Raw genomic sequence first — 18,167 nt, forward strand, 5'->3', positions numbered from 1 at the left:
TATTAAAAGTGAGAGTTAGTGTTCTGTAAACGAAAGGAGATCAATAATGCATTGATTTCATTCCATTTATTGAACAATTTGAAGGAGTTACTATATCGTTTGGATATTTGCATCTGGACATGGCCATCTCTGTTGAGAGTTACTGAATTATCTTTACTCGGCTGATAGATGCATGAAATCTGACATGAACGGATAGCGAGGAAACACTATGTGATGGCAGGCGGCCAATGGATTTCTTAATCGTTAACAAGCTCCTTCTGTAACAAAAGTGAGGAAAATATTAAAGAAAATAAAGTTTAGAAAGTCCTCACATCTTACAGTGAAACAAATTTCTATACCAATATAGCTGATGAGCCTATAACAGGACTGTGACCCCGAGAGCTATCATCCCAGCATGGGGTGTTTATCGTCATGAAATTAATCAATTAAAACATCATCAAGATTTAACTAGCTCATCTTTCTGGTTCATCTTTATTATAAACACAAGGAATTTAAACATGGTATTCAACGTTTAACAGTTCCCGTAATATAAATTCCGAGATTCTAAAAGGGTTTAATCAATAATTTGGATTCCTAATAAGAGGATTTTTGTATTAAAAGATGCATTAATACCTTAGTCAAATATCAGTATGAATTGGTTATTGTGCTAAACCACAAAATAACCTAAAAGCGCACATCTTAAATTGTCCAAATTGTCCTTTCGTTATTAATTAGACATTCAATAACTCATATAGTTGCCAATAATACCGACTTCCGATACATGTCATATACACGTGGCAGTGTTCTATCTGGAATTATTATCATTTCGCTGAGTAATTGCTTATATTATTTATGAATTATCCCTTTATATCGTTGGAGGATTTTGCGGATTCGCTCGTTTTATGTCCTAATATAAGTCATGGTCATTTTAAACAATGACCCATGCCCGGCATATGAACTGCAAAGGTCATCTAGAGAAGACGAGCAAGTGAAAAATTCTGAAGATGGAAGCTACTTGTTCCTGCTTCAACAGCCAACTATTGTTTAAATCCACTGGTCTTTACTATATAAAATCTGATGTAATCGATAGCAAAATACAAGAAAACACAATGAAACTGGCTATTTCATGGATGGGAATCAGTCACATAGTCACATGCACATTAAACAGTCTCTAAACATTTTTGGCTCCCGTGTCACCGTAACATGAAGGGCATAAACTGTAAAAATGATAAACAATACATTATGCTTAGTCAATAATACTGGTCATTTAAGTCACCGTCAGCTTTAACGTTGACTTATTTTTGAAGGAGCTTAAAATCGCACATATCTTGTTTTTGTATAATAATTGGAGAACAGATATAATACTGTAGCAATAAAACGAAGCGTACATATTGAAAATGACGTTGGAAAGTGTTGTCCTCCTTTTCCAAACAAAATGCGTGGAAAGCAATATAACCATAATTTGTATGTTGAACATGAAACACAATTACTTATATATTTCTAGCCCCTGCTATCTCCGTGGCCGCATGTCACAATGTCACATTTTCGTTAGTAGAGTGTAAGTGTGCGTTGGGTCGTTAAGATATGTGTATGGATATGTATGCTGTATCACGTTTTGAATGCATTACCACTTAGGGTTCTCTTTAAGGTAAATGTGTCATAACTGGGCAAAACTTTTGATATGTTAACATAAGTTTTGATTAAGTCAGCTGTGAAAATCATTCAAACGCACGAACAAACATGTGTACTGCTTGATAAAGTTAGAGTTTATATTAGTTACACCATATAAGTCATACACCTGAATAGTTCATGTTTTTATGATTTATATAATATTCAGATAAAACATATCTGAAGAAGTCACTTTAAAATCAATGATATCAATGAAGAATTTAAAATGAAACGGTAAACCACACCTTGAGTTTTTAGTTTGATCACGTCTACTCATTTTACTGCACTATAGACGTAGTATCATATTTTTTGGCAGTACTTGCAAAATTCATTTTGAGCTCTTATCTAAGTTTGTAAAATTATAACCTATGCATTTAGTATTGTAATTCTCAAAAGATTTTGTCGTGAATAACATATTAAAAACTTTTCCTGATTCATAAGTATGCAAATTACGGCACATATTGTTTTAATATGTCTCAATATGCTCTTAGCAACACTGATCAACTCTTTTGGCTTTCTTTCTTATAGAAATAACCTACATTGTTTAAGTTACCTTTAAACAAATTTCCGTCTGTAGAAAACCTATTATTGGAAATAAAATCAACTAACCTCTGACATAACCCTTTCAAACACGGAGCCAATTGTGAAAATCAATATGTTGCCAAAACGAGCCGGCAGTGCGTTAACCTGTACATAGACATATATATATATATATATATATATATTATATTTTAATTAACAAGTAAGGGAAATAATGGATTTTAATGCATTTAGTAGATGCGTGTTCATGTATATGTTTATATTTGTTTTTGGTACTACAAAGCTGAAGACGCTGACTTCCCTATTAACTCACTAACATTCTGGTACAACAGGTATTCATCGTTCATTGTTTTTATTAAGCTCTTTTGTGTGAATACACACCAATGTTCATACAAAACATTTTCTTGCTCCAAGCTTTCATTATTGTACAGTTTTCATAATGACTACATATATCAATTACTTAGAACTCCCAAAATGTAATTGTTGATAACACATATTCAAATTCAGTAAAAATGAAAAGAAACCTAATACATTCGATAGATCACTAACAATATATATCGTAAGACAATGATTACGTCATATGAAATATAATATAAATAGAGTATAAGAATCATAATTATTGAATACTGATATATACATTAAACTTAAAAAACCTTGAAGCTGAAAGAGAGCAGCATTGCATTTTGTCTTTTTAAGACATTTACAACTGATATATGACTAAAATCACCTTACGGATATCGTAGTTTGCTTAAGATTTCAGAAAACAGATTGGCGAACAAGAATAAAATAATTCTAACGATAACTGTATATTTTTAAAATGTTTGCGAAAAAAGTTTATATTTTACTCGTAGTAGCACCAAGGTAAACGTTAGCGGGACGCCCTTTGACCCCAAGTCCAGTGACCTTGAAGACTGATCCAGTTGAGGGATAACCTTTTAGTTCCTCTTCCTTAGCTCCCATTGTTGCCGAGGTCACATATAACTCGTCCAAATTTTCTCCACCAAAACAACACGACGTCGTTCGTAGTGAAGGGAAGGTTATCTCTCTAAGTTTCTTGCCTAATCAACAATAAAGATATATATTTACAACAGTAGCTCAGTTTTCATTGTTTTGTTGTTGAAATCCTCTAGCTGAAAAAAAATTGAACAGATAACTTTATAAAAAAATAAGAGTAATACTGTTAAGTACATGTAAGAATCAGGCAATTAGTGTGTAAATGGTGATACATGCTATACGACCAAATCCGATTTTTAGGGATTTTCAATATGAAGAATCTGAAATATGACTAAAAAAGGGGGCAAAAATTGTTTTTAGTCCAAAATATGTTTATCATGAAGAAACGGTGTTAATTCCAAGATTTACAGAGGGATGTCCCATAGCAATCTATAGTAAAGCACTTGTGTATGAGGGTTTTTATAAACTGCATCATAATTTCTAAATTAGATAATTTAAAAGACAAAGTCCCAAAGATTTAAACTAAAAAATAAAAATGTTTTGATAATTTAGAATGATGGCCAGGTTAAAGGCGTAAAAATGATGAAAATCTCAAAACTTATGGATGAATTATCTCCCTTTGACCTTTTTGCAAATTTATCCCTGTAGAGGGTGCTGTTATACAAGATGGATACGCCCATCTAATGCAGATAAATTATCCACCAGGACGAAGAATTCACTCCCCTGGAAAGTTTTAAAGCATGCAATGTTTCTTAAGAGATATTCCTACAACTTTTGATACCATTGCTGTACTGAGTATATGCAAAATATTTGGCTATTTGATGTGGGAACAAAAACCTGTTAAATGACTTTATCCATCAGTTGTACAACCAATAAAAGTGTAAGCACCAGCAAAGCTTGGAGAAAGTAAGATCTGAACAGTTAATTTGCACTTGTCTCTTTTTTTCTTGATCTTACAAGCATTTCAAGGCATATGCTGCACCAATTTGGAGGAAGCACTTGAAATGCACTGCAGTCTACCGTCTAGTTACTTGCTGTCACAAAGTGTGGTTAGCGTAATGAATGATAAGGTAAGTTCATATTTATTTTTGATACCTTATCTTTATCATTTTACATGCAATGCCACAAGCTAAATATTTTAGCGATAACACGGGCAAATTCAGAACATGTTTAGATTTATTCAATGTTTTACAATGTTCATCCTTATAAAAGTGGTTCTTCTTTCAAAAATAAATACACAATACTTCAGTAGAAATATATACTCCATTCTGACGACTTGAAACACACACATGTACGCAAAAGAAAAAAATTACAGAAGAGCGAAGTATTACTTAGTAGAAATTACCCCTCAGTTGCCTCTTAATCGAGTGCTAGTATCCGCTTCCCTCTTACCTGTTTAGAAGGCATTGTATGGTCTCGTGCAAAATTGTTTGTTCGCTTGATACTTGCTCATTTCCAAGTAATTGACTTTCCATTGTAAACTTCCTAGCTGTTTTCATATGATCAATCTCCGATAATAGTTTTTAAGGGATTTGAAGATTTTAAGTAGAATTTTAATTAATGTTTAAAGAGATTCGTTTATTAAAGAGACGATAATAAGATTACAATGCATTAGCGTCGTCTGTCAACATCTATCAGGTGACAAACATACCTGTGTGATGTTTACTCACGTGTGGACTGTGCCACCAACAGAGCGTAACAACGGTATCCCCTGGTATTCCCCATAAATTGCTTCAATCTGGATTAAATACGGCATTTTTGATTAAGAAATACCACCATAAGGATATCAAATCTATCTTTGACGAAATTTGGTAATTTTTTGACGATCAAGTATATTACGAAAAGTTAAACTTGAAGAATCTTGTTAAAAATGATATTTTAAGGCTATTTTTTATGTAAAATGGTCTTAAGTTTCCATGACTACTCTAAGGTCCAGGTCAAAATTATCAAAACTGTTTATTATCTTAAAATATATTTAGTATTAGTATTTATTAATTATAAAAACAGTATTTCCTACCTGAATGAAGATTTGAGATTTTTACGGAAATAAAAGTATAATATTCAAGTACATGACATTGTATATTCACTCTCACTGATGGTTGCCATGGCAACAAACTTAATTTTTTTGCTTTTCAACAATAAAAATCTGTAATCAAATATAACTTAAATAAGTTGGCCTTTTCTATTACTTTTTTATATAAAAATATTAATTAATACTTTACACTTGTTTTCTTTTATCACAGATTTATGATATTCTTGATGTAAACCTAATTATTCAATTAGGCCAGCCGTCACCCCTGGTCATATGTATTTGTCCATATTTCAAATGCAACCTGTATGTGATATAAATAGGTTATAAAATTAATGTGTTTTTCATTTATCTACGTGAGATGTTTAATGCAAAAATGAGAAATTTTGGTGACTATCATGTATCACCTCCTGCCTGATCCTTACATGGATCTGTATTTAATTTTTTGTTGTACACCAGGACTTTTCCTTGACACTGCTAGACGAAAGTGGTGTGTTCTTGTTTCTCCCACTTTTTTATAATAACATAGGGGCAGTTATGTTGTGACAGCAGTTACAGTCTGCTTCACATATCCCTTACCTGGATTTTACCTGTGTTTTCCCACATTACCTGGATTATACCCGTGTTCTTCCACATTACCTGGTTTTTACACAATATTTAAAGTTATCTAATTTCATCATTATTTAAACAACATTTACATATCATATACCATTTTCATCAGCTAAGTCTATAAAAGACAGTTATGATAAATATAAGGAGATGTCTAATAGTTTTGAATTTTTTGAGTGAAGAATCAGTAATCAAATAATTAGCATACATTATATGTAGGTCTTTGTAAATGGCCACATAAGCTGACTTTTTTAATTATCAAGGCATAAAATGGATAAAAAGTGAATACATCTAAGATTTTGATAATAAGAAAAAAAGTGTTCAGACCAGCATCCAAGCTGTATGTTATAAGTAAATAAGGACATAAGAGAGGTTTGACTATCACAGTTCCCCATCAACCAACAAAACGGCAAACGCACCGATTCAGGTGAAGTTTCTTAGAAATAAATTTGGAAGACAGAACATTGCTTATAATGGCTACATCCACTGTGTGAAGAACAACGGAGGAGAACGCATCTCTGAAGATGCACCATACCCGACTGCCCCTCCATATTGAGTACCCGCAACAACCTCCCTACAGGAAATGGCCGCCACTCCCACAACCATCCTCAGGACCACGCCAAGATCACGGCCCTTGAGATTATGGAGAACATCTGTACCCGCTGAATACCATGGAGGTCCCATACCCAGGATTTCCGAAGAAGAGGTTACCAAACTGCGAACTCACGACTGGAATAATGATACACTCTCCACTGTCCAACACCTACCAACATTTCAATCTAGCAAGACATTACTCTACAACGCCAGACGCACCCACACTCCTCAACTACCAAAGACCATCCATGACATCAATATCGAGGGAAAGTGGACACAGACGACTACTGGAAAGGAATTCCTTGACGATGGTGACCAATCCCGCATCATAGCCTTTGCGACATCCAGCAACCTCATTGACCTATGTAACGCCGAGGATTGCACAACAAACTCAAGAAGAAGGTTGAACATTCCCACACAAATATCTACAGCATCATCCGTCTGTTCCAGGAAATCCAGGCCAACAACGAGATTACACGCATCCAACATGCAGCCGGAGGACAAACCAGACCCAGAGCCAAACGATTCCGAACCATCGACAGCCGCCTTACCCAACCTTACCTTACATTACGGAAATGAAAACTTGGCTTTTGAAGTAAATTGTCATGTATTTGAACTTGCGCAATCATTCATAAAGTCCATCAGAAGATTTTGAACATTACATAATTTTATAATATACAGTTTATCTTGTTTTTATATACTTTGATGAAATCAATTATTATCTATACCTATTGTATGAATGTCATCACCTGTAAATATTTCATGTTGATTGGAGAAGGCTTCTTAAGTTGAAATAACTTGTGCCCAATCCATTTGTTCATTTATGACAACAAAATATGTTTAAATTCAAGTTTAAAGTAAAAAATATATGTTTTGATTTTAATGAGTTATCTCTTATTAATTTTTAAGTGTAGTGCTTAAAGTTTCGGGTGTTATATATATAAATGTTTTAATTTTAAATTATTATCTCTTATTAACTAATGTTTTGTTATATTTTAAGATAGTGTGATAAAATATAACAAAACATTTGAAATGGAAATAAAATGCAGAATAGGTATACTCACAGCTAAATAGAATTGTGGCTATTTGTAAAATTACAGGAAAAAAATCTACCTGTAAGAAACTACTTTATCAGAACTGACTATAATTGGTGTGCCATTGTTCTCCAGTGTTTGTATAATTCCTTTGATCTCGAAAAAGTGGGAGAAAGAGGAACAAACCACTGAAGTAATATTACCTGTGTTGGGATCAAAACATATGACCTTTCCGGAGAAGAAGCAGGCTACCCAGAGATGTCCGTCCGTGTCAATGGTCATCCCATCTGGCCATCCAATCTCGTCGGGCAGATCGTGGAAATTTACAACATCTCTCCGTTCACCTTCCAGGAAAATAAAACCACGTACAAAACAAGCTAAACATCAGGTTCTGGACAATATCATGGTGGTCCTGCTTCCTGCTGAATGATTAAGAATATAAAGAATGAAAATCGAACCTTAAAACAGATTGAAAGATGTCTAGACAAGAAGTGCTTTACGGTCTTATATATAATATAACATCTGTCATCACCGATTTGGATTTTTATGAAACTTATAATTTTCACTATTAATTTATATAAAAACACAAAAAAACCTAATTTGATAATCCACATCTTCTTTTTTATTTATTTAATCATATTAGTTTACCCTTAGCTTATTACATTCTGTTATTATTGTGATATGCATAGCTACCGACACATACTTAATTCTCCAGATGTGACGTCATATGTAAATGCCTGCACTTTTCTTGTTCCAGTGTCTATGTAGAACATGGTTTGCTCGTCGGAGGACCAGGCCAGTCCATTGGATACCGATATATTGTTGTAATGTTTTACTAGTTTCCCATTGGTATCGAGGCTATATAGACTGCCGACGTTAGGCTCAAACGAAGGTGTATCGTCTATCTGACCTCCCATGGTACCTAACAATTAACGGCAACATGTAACATTAATGTCGCTCGCAGCCAGTTGTATCATTTATTGTGCGATGAGTAGTGTAAACGTATTCCACAGAAACTAAACAGGCATATAAGCATATGTTTCGACATATTAAATATAAGCAGGACATATCTGATACAGAAAACCTTTAAGAATAAAATAAATATAGGATCAATACTCACCATATTCTTTTATTAATAAACATAAATTTCAGGTTGTTTAAAATGATAAAATAACTTATACTAATACTTTAGTAACTTATTACTACAGTGCGCTATACCTGTTTACTACTACAGTACGTTATACCTGCTTATTAATACAGTACGCTATACCTGTTTATTAATACAGTACGCTATACCTGTTTATCAATACAGTACGCTATAATGTTTATCAATACAGTACGCTATATATAATGTTTATCAATATAGTACGCTATTCCTGCTTATTATTTAACACGGTACGCTATCCTGTTTATTACTACAGTACGCTACACCTGTTTATTAATACCGAACGCTATACCTGTTTATTAATACAGTACGCTATACCTGCTAATTACTACAGTACGCTATACCTGTTTATTAATACAGTACGCTATACCTGTTTATTAATACAGTACGTTATCCTGTTTATTAATACAGTACGCTATACCTGCTTATTACTACAGTACGATATACCTGTTTATTAATTAATACAGTACGCTATACCTGTTTATTAATACAGTACGTTATCCTGTTTAATAATACAGTACGCTATCCTGTTAATTAATACAGTACGCTATACCTGCTTATTACTACAGTACGATATACCTGTTTATTGTTTAATACAGTACGCTATACCTGTTTATTATTTATCACAGTACGCTATACCTGTTTATTATTTAATTAATGCAGTACGATATACCTGCTTATTTTTTAACACAGTACGCTATACCTGATTATCATTTAACACAGTACGCTATACCTGTTTATTAACATAGTACGCTATACTTGTTTATTATTTAATACAGTTCGCTATACCTGTTTATTAATACAGTACGCTATACCTGTTTATTATTTTATACAGTACGCTATACCTGCTTTTATTAATACAGTACGCTATACACCTGTTTATTAATACAGTACGCTATCCTGTTTATTAATACAGTACGCTATCCTGTTTATTAATACAGTACGCTATCCTGTTTATTAATACAGTACGCTATCCTGTTTATTAATACAGTACGCTATCCTGTTTATTAATACAGTACGCTATCCTGTTTATTAATACAGTACGCTATCCTGTTTATTAATACAGTACGCTATCCTGTTTATTAATACAGTACGCTATCCTGTTTATTAATACAGTACGCTATCCTGTTTATTAATACAGTACGCTATACCTGTTTTTATAAGTATCTGTTTATTAATACAGTACGCTATACCTGTTTATTAATACAGTAACTATACCTGTTTATTACAGTACGTATACCTGTTTATTATTACAGTACGTATACCTGTTTATTATACAGTACGCTATACCTGTTTTATTAATACAGTACGATATACCTGTTTTTTATTTACAATTACAGTACGCTATACCTGTTTATTATTAATACAGTACGCTATACTGTTATTAATACAGTACGCTATACCTGTTTTATTAATACAGTACCTATACCTGTTTATTAATACAGTACGATATAAACTGTTTATTAATACAGTAACTATACCTGTTTATTATTAATAATACAGTACGCTATACCTTTTTATTATTTAATACAGTACGCTATACCTGTTTATTATTTAACACAGTACGCTATACCTGTTTATTAATACAGTACGATATACCTGTTTATTAATACAGTACGCTATACCTGTTTATTATTTAATACAGTACGCTATACCTGTTTATTATTTAATAACAGTACGCTATACCTGTTTATTATTTAATACAGTACGCTATACTTTTAACAGTACGCTATACTGTTTATTATACAGTACGCTTAATTACCTGTTTATTATTTAATACAGTACGCTATACCTGTTTATTATTTAATACAGTACGCTATACCTGTTTATTATTTAATACAGTACGCTATACCTGTTTATTATTTAAACGTACGCTATACCTGTTATTATTAATACAGTACGCTATACCTGTTTTATTAATACAGTACGCTATACCTGTTTATTATTTAAACAGTACGCTATACCTGTTTATTTACAGTACGCTATACCTGTTTATTATTTAAACAGTACGCTATACCTGTTTATTATTTAATACAGTACGCTATACCTGTGTATTAATACAGTACGCTATACCTGTTTATTATTTAACACAGTACGCTATACCTGTTTATTATTTAATACAGTACGCTATACCTGTTTATTATTTAATACAGTACGCTATACCTGCTTATTAATACAGTACGCTATACCTGCTTATTACTACAGTACGCTATACCTGCTTATTAATACAGTACGCTATACCTGCTTATTAATTAATACAGTACGCTATACCTGTTATTATTTCTAATACAGTACGCTATACCTGTTTATTATTTAATACAGTACGCTATACCTGTTATTATTTAATACAGTACGCTATACCTGTTATTATTTAATACAGTACGCTATACTGTTTATTATTTAATACAGTACGCTATACCTGCTTATTAATACAGTACGCTATACCTGTTTATTATTTAATACAGTACGCTATACCTGTTTATTAATACAGTACGCTATACCTGTTTATTATTAATACAGTACGCTATACCTGTTATAATACAGTTACGCTATACCTGTTTATATTTAATACAGTACGCTATACCTGTTTATTATTTAATACAGTACGCTATACCTGTTTATTATTTAATACAGTACGCTATACCTGCTTATTATTAATACAGTACGCTATACCTGCTTATTATTTAGTACAGTACGCTATACCTGCTTATTTATTAATACAGACCTATACCTGTTATTACAGTACGTATACCTGATAAACAGTACGCTATACCTGCTTTATTATACAGTACGCTACACCTGCTTATCAATACAGTACGCTATACCTGTTTATTATTATTTAAATACAGTACGCTATACCTGTTTATTATTTAATACAGTACGCTATACCTTTTTATTATTAATACAGTACGCTATACCTGTTATTATTTAATACAGTACGCTATACCTGTTTTTATTATTTAATACAGTACGCTATACCTGCTTATTATTTAGTACAGTACGCTATACCTGCTTATTATTTAATACAGTACGCTATACCTGTTTTATTAATACAGTACGCTATACCTGTTTATTAATACAGTACGCTATAACCTGTTTTATTAATACAGTACGCTATACCTGTTTATCAATACAGTACGCTATACCTGTTTATTAATACAGTACGATATACCTGTTTATTAATACAGTACGATATACCTGTTTATTAATACAGTACGCTATACCTGTATTATTAATACAGTACGCTATACCTGTTTATTATTTAACACAGTACGCTATACCTGTATTATTAATACAGTACGCTATACCTGTTTATTATTTAACACAGTACGCTATACCTGTTTATTATTTAATACAGTACGCTATACCTGTTTATTATTTAATACAGTACGCTATACCTGTTTATTATTTAATACAGTACGCTATACCTGTTTGTTAACCAGTATGCTATACCTGCTTATTAATACAGTACGCTATACCTGTTTGTTAACCAGTATGCTATACCTGCTTATTAATACAGTACGCTATACCTGTTTGTTAACCAGTATGCTATACCTGCTTATTAATACAGTACGCTATACCTGTTTGTTTACAGTATGCTATACCTGCTTATTAATACAGTACGCTATACCTGCTTATTAATACAGTACGCTATACCTGTTTATTATTTAACACAGTACGCTATACCTGTTTATTATTAATACAGTACGCTATACCTGTTTATTATTTAACACAGTACGCTATACCTGTTTATTATTTAATACAGTACGCTATACCTGCTTACAGTACGCTATACCTGTTTATTATTTAACACAGTACGCTATACCTGTTTATTATTTAATACAGTACGCTATACCTGCTTATTACTACAGTACGCTATACCTGCTTATTAATACAGTACGCTATACCTGCTTATTAATACAGTACGCTATACCTGCTTATTAATACAGTACGCTATACCTGCTTATTAATACAGTACGCTATACCTGCTTATTATTTAATACAGTACGCTATACCTGCTTATTACTACAGTACGCTATACCTGCTTATTACTACAGTACGCTATACCTGCTTATTAATACAGTACGCTATACCTGCTTATTACTACAGTACGCTATACCTGCTTATTAATACAGTACGCTATACCTGCTTATTACTACAGTACGCTATACCTGCTTATTAATACAGTACGCTATACCTGTTTATTATTTAAACAGTACGCTATACCTGTTTTATTATTTAATACAGTACGCTATACCTGTTTATTATTATAATACAGTACGCTATACCTGTTTATTATTTAATACAGTACGCTATACCTGCTATATTATTTAATACAGTAGCTATACCTGCTTATTATACAGTACGCTATACCTGTTATTTAATACAGTACGCTATACCTGTGTATCAATACAGTACGCTATACCTGCTTATTAATACAGTACGCTATACCTGTTTATTATTTAATACAGTACGCTATACCTGTTTATTATTTAATACAGTACGCTATACCTGCTTATTATTTAATACAGTACGCTATACCTGCTTATTATTTAATACAGTACGCTATACCTGTTTATTATTTAATACAGTACGCTATACCTGCTTATTATTTAGTACAGTACGCTATACCTGCTTATTAATACAGTAAGATATAACTGCTTATTAAAACAGTACGATATACCTGTTTATTATTTAATACAGTACGCTATACCTGCTTATTATTTAATACAGTACGCTGTTTATTATTTATACCTGTTTATTATTTAATACAGTACGCTATACCTGTTTATTATTTAATACAGTACGCTATACCTGCTTATTATTTAATACAGTACGCTATACCTGCTTATTATTTAACACAGTACGTTATACCTGTTTATTAATACAGTACGCTATACCTGTTTATTAATACAGTACGCTATACCTGTTTATCAATACAGTACGCTATACCTGTTTATCAATACCGTACGCTATATGTTTATTAATACGCTATACATGTTTATTACTACAGTACGCTATACCTGTTTATTAATACAGTACGCTTTACCTGTTTATCATTTAATACAGTACGCTATACCTGTTTATTATTTAACACAGTACGCTATACCTGTTTATTATTTAATACAGTACGCTATACCTGTTTATTATTTAACACAGTACGCTATACCTGTTTATTATTTAATACAGTACGCTATACCTGTTTGTTAACCAGTATGCTATTATTCTATTATGGCCCTTTCCACAGAGGGAACTGTTCTCCTATAATGTTGTCTGGCGAGGTATAGACCCCGAGTCAAAGACGAGGGAACTATACCTCGCCAGACAACACTATAGGAGAACTGTTCCGAAGGAAGGGTCTCAATAGATTTAGAACGTCACATGACATTCATTATGGAGTCATATATTTGGTCGCGTGCTCATTTCCCGGGGGGACTATACTTTGGTATAGTCTCCCGTAGTCGAGAAGGACAGGGAACTGTCGCAAAATAAATCATGACTGTTATCCAATCGCATTCCTAGTAAGTATCATGCGATGTACTAAACCTATTTATTAATACAGAACGATATACCTATTTATGTATACCGTACGCTATACCTGTTTATTAATGCAATGCGATATACCTGTTTATTAATACAGTGCGCTATATACCTGTCCAGAACCTGCCAGCTGGGTCACATTTACCATCATTGAATCTGTCGTCAAATCCATTAGAATCCACCTCATGTAATTTTGTTGTTGTTCCTGTTTCCCAGTCAAAGTGTGAAATGGTGCGGCCCAAGCCGACCAGGTAACCACCATTACGACATGGAACAACTGAACCAATCGTCCCGTCTGCATGGAAACACATTCAACAATATATTAGCTCCGCGTGTTCATTTTAGATAGTGCCACATGTCGAATGAAAATAATTCCTAAAAACACATTAAACTGAAACATTAAAAACCAATTGACATCTAGCCACAATTGTCTTCTGATGCACATGATTTTAAAAGATATGCAAGTTAAAGAAGAAGTTTTTTATTCAAGTGGTAAGTTTCTTTATCTGTCTAAGTATTAAATACTATTTTATGGTCGTTGTTCAGTGCGCCTAAGTAGTAAATAATGAGACAAGGAAAAGTTTTCAGACAATGTGAGTGTTGATGATCGTCCACCTACATGTAATTTATTTTATATCATTCTTTGTAGTTTTTTTTCTCTGGCGCTTCCCAATACTTTCATAAAGTGGTTTACGAATGTAGAATGGTTCAATCTAACACTGTTTCATCTCCCTGATCTTACCGAGTTTTACAGAGGAAATATCATTGATGACTGGGTTCCATTTGAACAACTGTTTCTCCAAGCTGTCAATAAACACAAGTGTGCCCGTGCTATCCTCCCAGTGAGGCCCCTCCCCGAGTTGGCGAGTCACATTAGGAATCTCTATAGTTACAGACATTATACGATTGCACTTTCACCTGAAACAAAATATATTTATGCGCTCACTAGTGACAGCCAAATCCTGTCAACAAAATGCAGTTTTTGTTCATATAAGATGTAAATAGAGATTCTTACATGAGTGGCTATGTAATATGAAATTTATCAATTAAGTTCAAAAATTTGATATGCCACGAGCCTTTAGGCGAGTGGTATATCAAATTGTTTAACGAGTTTAATAAATTTCATATTACGTATTTAAAAGTGTAAGATTTTATTTATCAAATAACTTGTATTAATAGAAATATAAGTCAAACTTTTAATTTCGTCTCTATATCAAACAGAGAAAATCAAGTTCGGAAGTGACGCTTCCGTCTACTGAGATAATCATGCAACGGCATATATAGATCATGACGTCAAAACTACATATGACGTCATAATAGTACCAAGGGATTTTGCATCTATAATGAATTAATCATTCATTATCGTCAAGGATGGACCAGCCATTTGAACAGCCGTTTTTCGTGATCGAGTAGAACTGCAGAAAATTTGTAAATATTGCCGTGTGACATGACTGGCCGGCCAGTTTTGTGATAATTAGTTTCCCTATACCCATGCAATACACCTGACAAGATCAGACTTTATACAAAGTATATATTCAAGTATGTTGAAAAGGCAGGCTGAAGTTGGTTCCCGAGTTCCGAGTTCCGTTTAAGTAAAACGGAACTCGGAACTCGAAACCAACTTCAGCCTGCCGTTTTAATATATCATTACATATAATGAGTACATAAATTGGCTACATTGACGTGCGAGCGCCGAGATGAGTTTAACGATGTATTATACCATGGTAAAAACTCGGCTTCTGCCTTACATCATATATTATACCATGGTAAAAACTCAGGCTTCTGCCTTAGACATATATTATACCATGGTAAAAACTCGGCTTCTGCCTTAGACATATATTATACCATGGTAAAAACTCGGCTTCTGCATTAGACATATTTTATACCATGGTAAAACCTCGGGCTTCTGCCTTACACATAATTTATACCTTACACATAATTTATACCATGGTAAAAACTCGGCTTCTGCCTTACATATATATTATACCATGGTAAAAACTCGGGCTTCTGCCTTACATATATAATATACCATGGTAAAAACTCGACTTCTGCATTAGACATATTTTATACCATGGTAAAAACTCGGGCTCTGCCTTAGACGTCTGTCTCATTAACAATACACATACACGTATATAACTCATATGAACGAGTTAATTCAATATTGTATATCATTTAAAATGTTCACTTAAATGAGTAGAGTACTTAAACAATATAACTTGCCACAATCAGATTATATTTGACACACTTTCTTGTATAATAAGCACTGTACAATAACATTTAATGTTACACGTGAAACTACATGGTCACTGATAACATGACGCATACCTACCAGGGACTATTGGAAAGTAACATCTGAATATAGGTCATGACATACAGTCAAAGTCAGTAATGTAAATGTAAACACGTGGAAACTGGCTGTTGATAGATTCGAGACTGACGAAATTTGTCAACACCCTATCTGATTCAAGCGTAAATAGATGGACGTTACAGCGAGAGGTTTGCTTTTTTTTCAAATTGATGAATATAAGTATATAATCTTTTTTGTTTAATGTATCATCGAACTACTTAAACCAGTAAACTTTATCTAAGTAGATAAGATTAATCCTATAAGGTCATAACAATGATATAATAATGCATGATCTTACCGACCGTGTTGAAGCCACCAAATGCCCACTACTCACGTGTTTTATATGCAGAGACATATGAACCCTGCAGGTTTAGCAGTTTTAGCAGTCCTTCAACCAAGGTCAGTGTTAAAGTGTCAAACATTCATCTACATATGACAATTAACTGCTTACGTCATATTGTCATGATGCCTATTTTGTAAGTCTGGTTTTGTTACTCTTGTATGAAGTTATTACAGGAACATTTGTTTCGTTGTCAGTCACGGAGAATAAGGAAAGAAATGTACTCACCACCGGTTGGTAACCCTGTCCTTAGTTATCTAAATAGAAAGGTATAAGATCGTGTTGGGTCGTGTCCCCAAAATGTCAACAAGCTCGAATAAATCATCCCCTAGTAAAGTTATCCAAAAATAGAAACTGGAATTTGATATATATATCATATAGTCTTATCGGCAATGTGTACAAACATGACACCGGGTACATATTGTTTACATTGTCAGTCCTACTATTTCAACATGACACCGGGTACATATTGTTTACATTGTCAGTCCTACTATTTCAACATGACATCGGGTACATATTGTTTACATTGTCAGTCCTACTATTTCAACATGACACCGGGTACATATTGTTTACATTGTCAATCCTACTATTTCAACATGACACCGGGTACATATTGTTTACATTGTCAGTCCTACTGTTTCAACTAGTATGATATTTACACGACATAAATGTGGTTGCTCGTCAGACATTACAAACATGATAAGCTAAATGACTGTACCTCATATTCCAATCTACATTTTGTAAATAATGATATCGAAAATATAATTATACAAACATTTGTGATCACACATCGTTGAATTTGCCGAACATTTAAACAAACAAATGAAAGAAACATCCCTTTCTTCACAATTTTATTTTATTTTGTGTATGCCAGTCCCTATTCTATTATTCAACCTGCATATTCAGGTGACCCTAAAATATTTGCATGCAAAATGAGTGGCTGTAAAACGACCCAAAGTGATATCACTCATTTCGAATATTTTGTGTGCGTCTTATGTTTCGTCTATTTCTAATACTCGCTAGTTAATTGGCTTAATAGAGTGGAACGACTGGTTTAACCGTTGTGAGTACTATGCGACCGGGTTCGATGTGCTGTTTTATATATTGTCATCAATAAGCTAACACTTCACAAACGTAACACAGTAATCTCTCGGTTAATATATACGATATAGTTCTCACTACCAGTATTATGGCGCGTAGTAATTCATACATAAATATTTGCTGAATCTATATTTATCTATCGTTTATCAATTGTGTAATTAGTACGACGATAACTATTGCCCTGTCAGCTGAATGTTCGTCATAAGGAAGTACAAGTAATCAATATTGACTACTTACTTACAATCCACTCATACAACAGGGGATGT

The 18,167-nt window shown here is 33.1% G+C and overlaps 1 protein-coding gene across 2 annotated transcripts; it reads right to left on the bottom strand.

Moving 5' to 3' along the window:
* Nucleotides 1-2,483: 2,483 nt before the first annotated feature.
* LOC138319191 (regucalcin-like) lies at nucleotides 2,484-17,270 on the bottom strand. Of its 2 annotated transcripts, none has more exons than XM_069262167.1 (6): nucleotides 17,029-17,270; nucleotides 14,856-15,031; nucleotides 14,259-14,408; nucleotides 8,111-8,329; nucleotides 7,611-7,751; nucleotides 2,484-3,245 (listed from the first exon to the last, which is right to left on the bottom strand). In XM_069262167.1, exons 2-6 carry the CDS (start codon nucleotides 15,010-15,012, stop codon nucleotides 3,022-3,024), a joined length of 891 nt encoding a protein of 296 aa, XP_069118268.1. In that variant the 5' UTR covers nucleotides 15,013-15,031; nucleotides 17,029-17,270; the 3' UTR covers nucleotides 2,484-3,021. The 2 variants fall into 2 exon arrangements, with proteins under 2 accessions (XP_069118268.1, XP_069118267.1); XM_069262166.1 differs by having other exon boundaries at nucleotides 2,505-3,245; nucleotides 14,226-14,408; nucleotides 17,029-17,264.
* Between the last annotated feature and the right edge of the window lie 897 nt (nucleotides 17,271-18,167).

This window comes from Argopecten irradians, chromosome 3, assembly GCF_041381155.1.
Source record: "Argopecten irradians isolate NY chromosome 3, Ai_NY, whole genome shotgun sequence".
Classification (NCBI taxonomy): Eukaryota; Metazoa; Mollusca; class Bivalvia; order Pectinida; family Pectinidae; genus Argopecten; species Argopecten irradians.

Coding starts and splice junctions, on each gene's coding strand:
- LOC138319191 (XM_069262166.1), bottom strand. CDS start 15,012: ATGTCTGTAACTATAGAGATTCCTAATGTGACTCGCCAACTCGGGGAG. Junction 8,330..14,225: donor AGCTGGCAGGTTCTGGACAG/GTATATAGCGCA, acceptor GTTAATTGTTAG/GTACCATGGGAGGTCAGATA. Junction 7,752..8,110: donor CGTCACATCTGGAGAATTAA/GTATGTGTCGGT, acceptor TTTTCCTGGAAG/GTGAACGGAGAGATGTTGTA.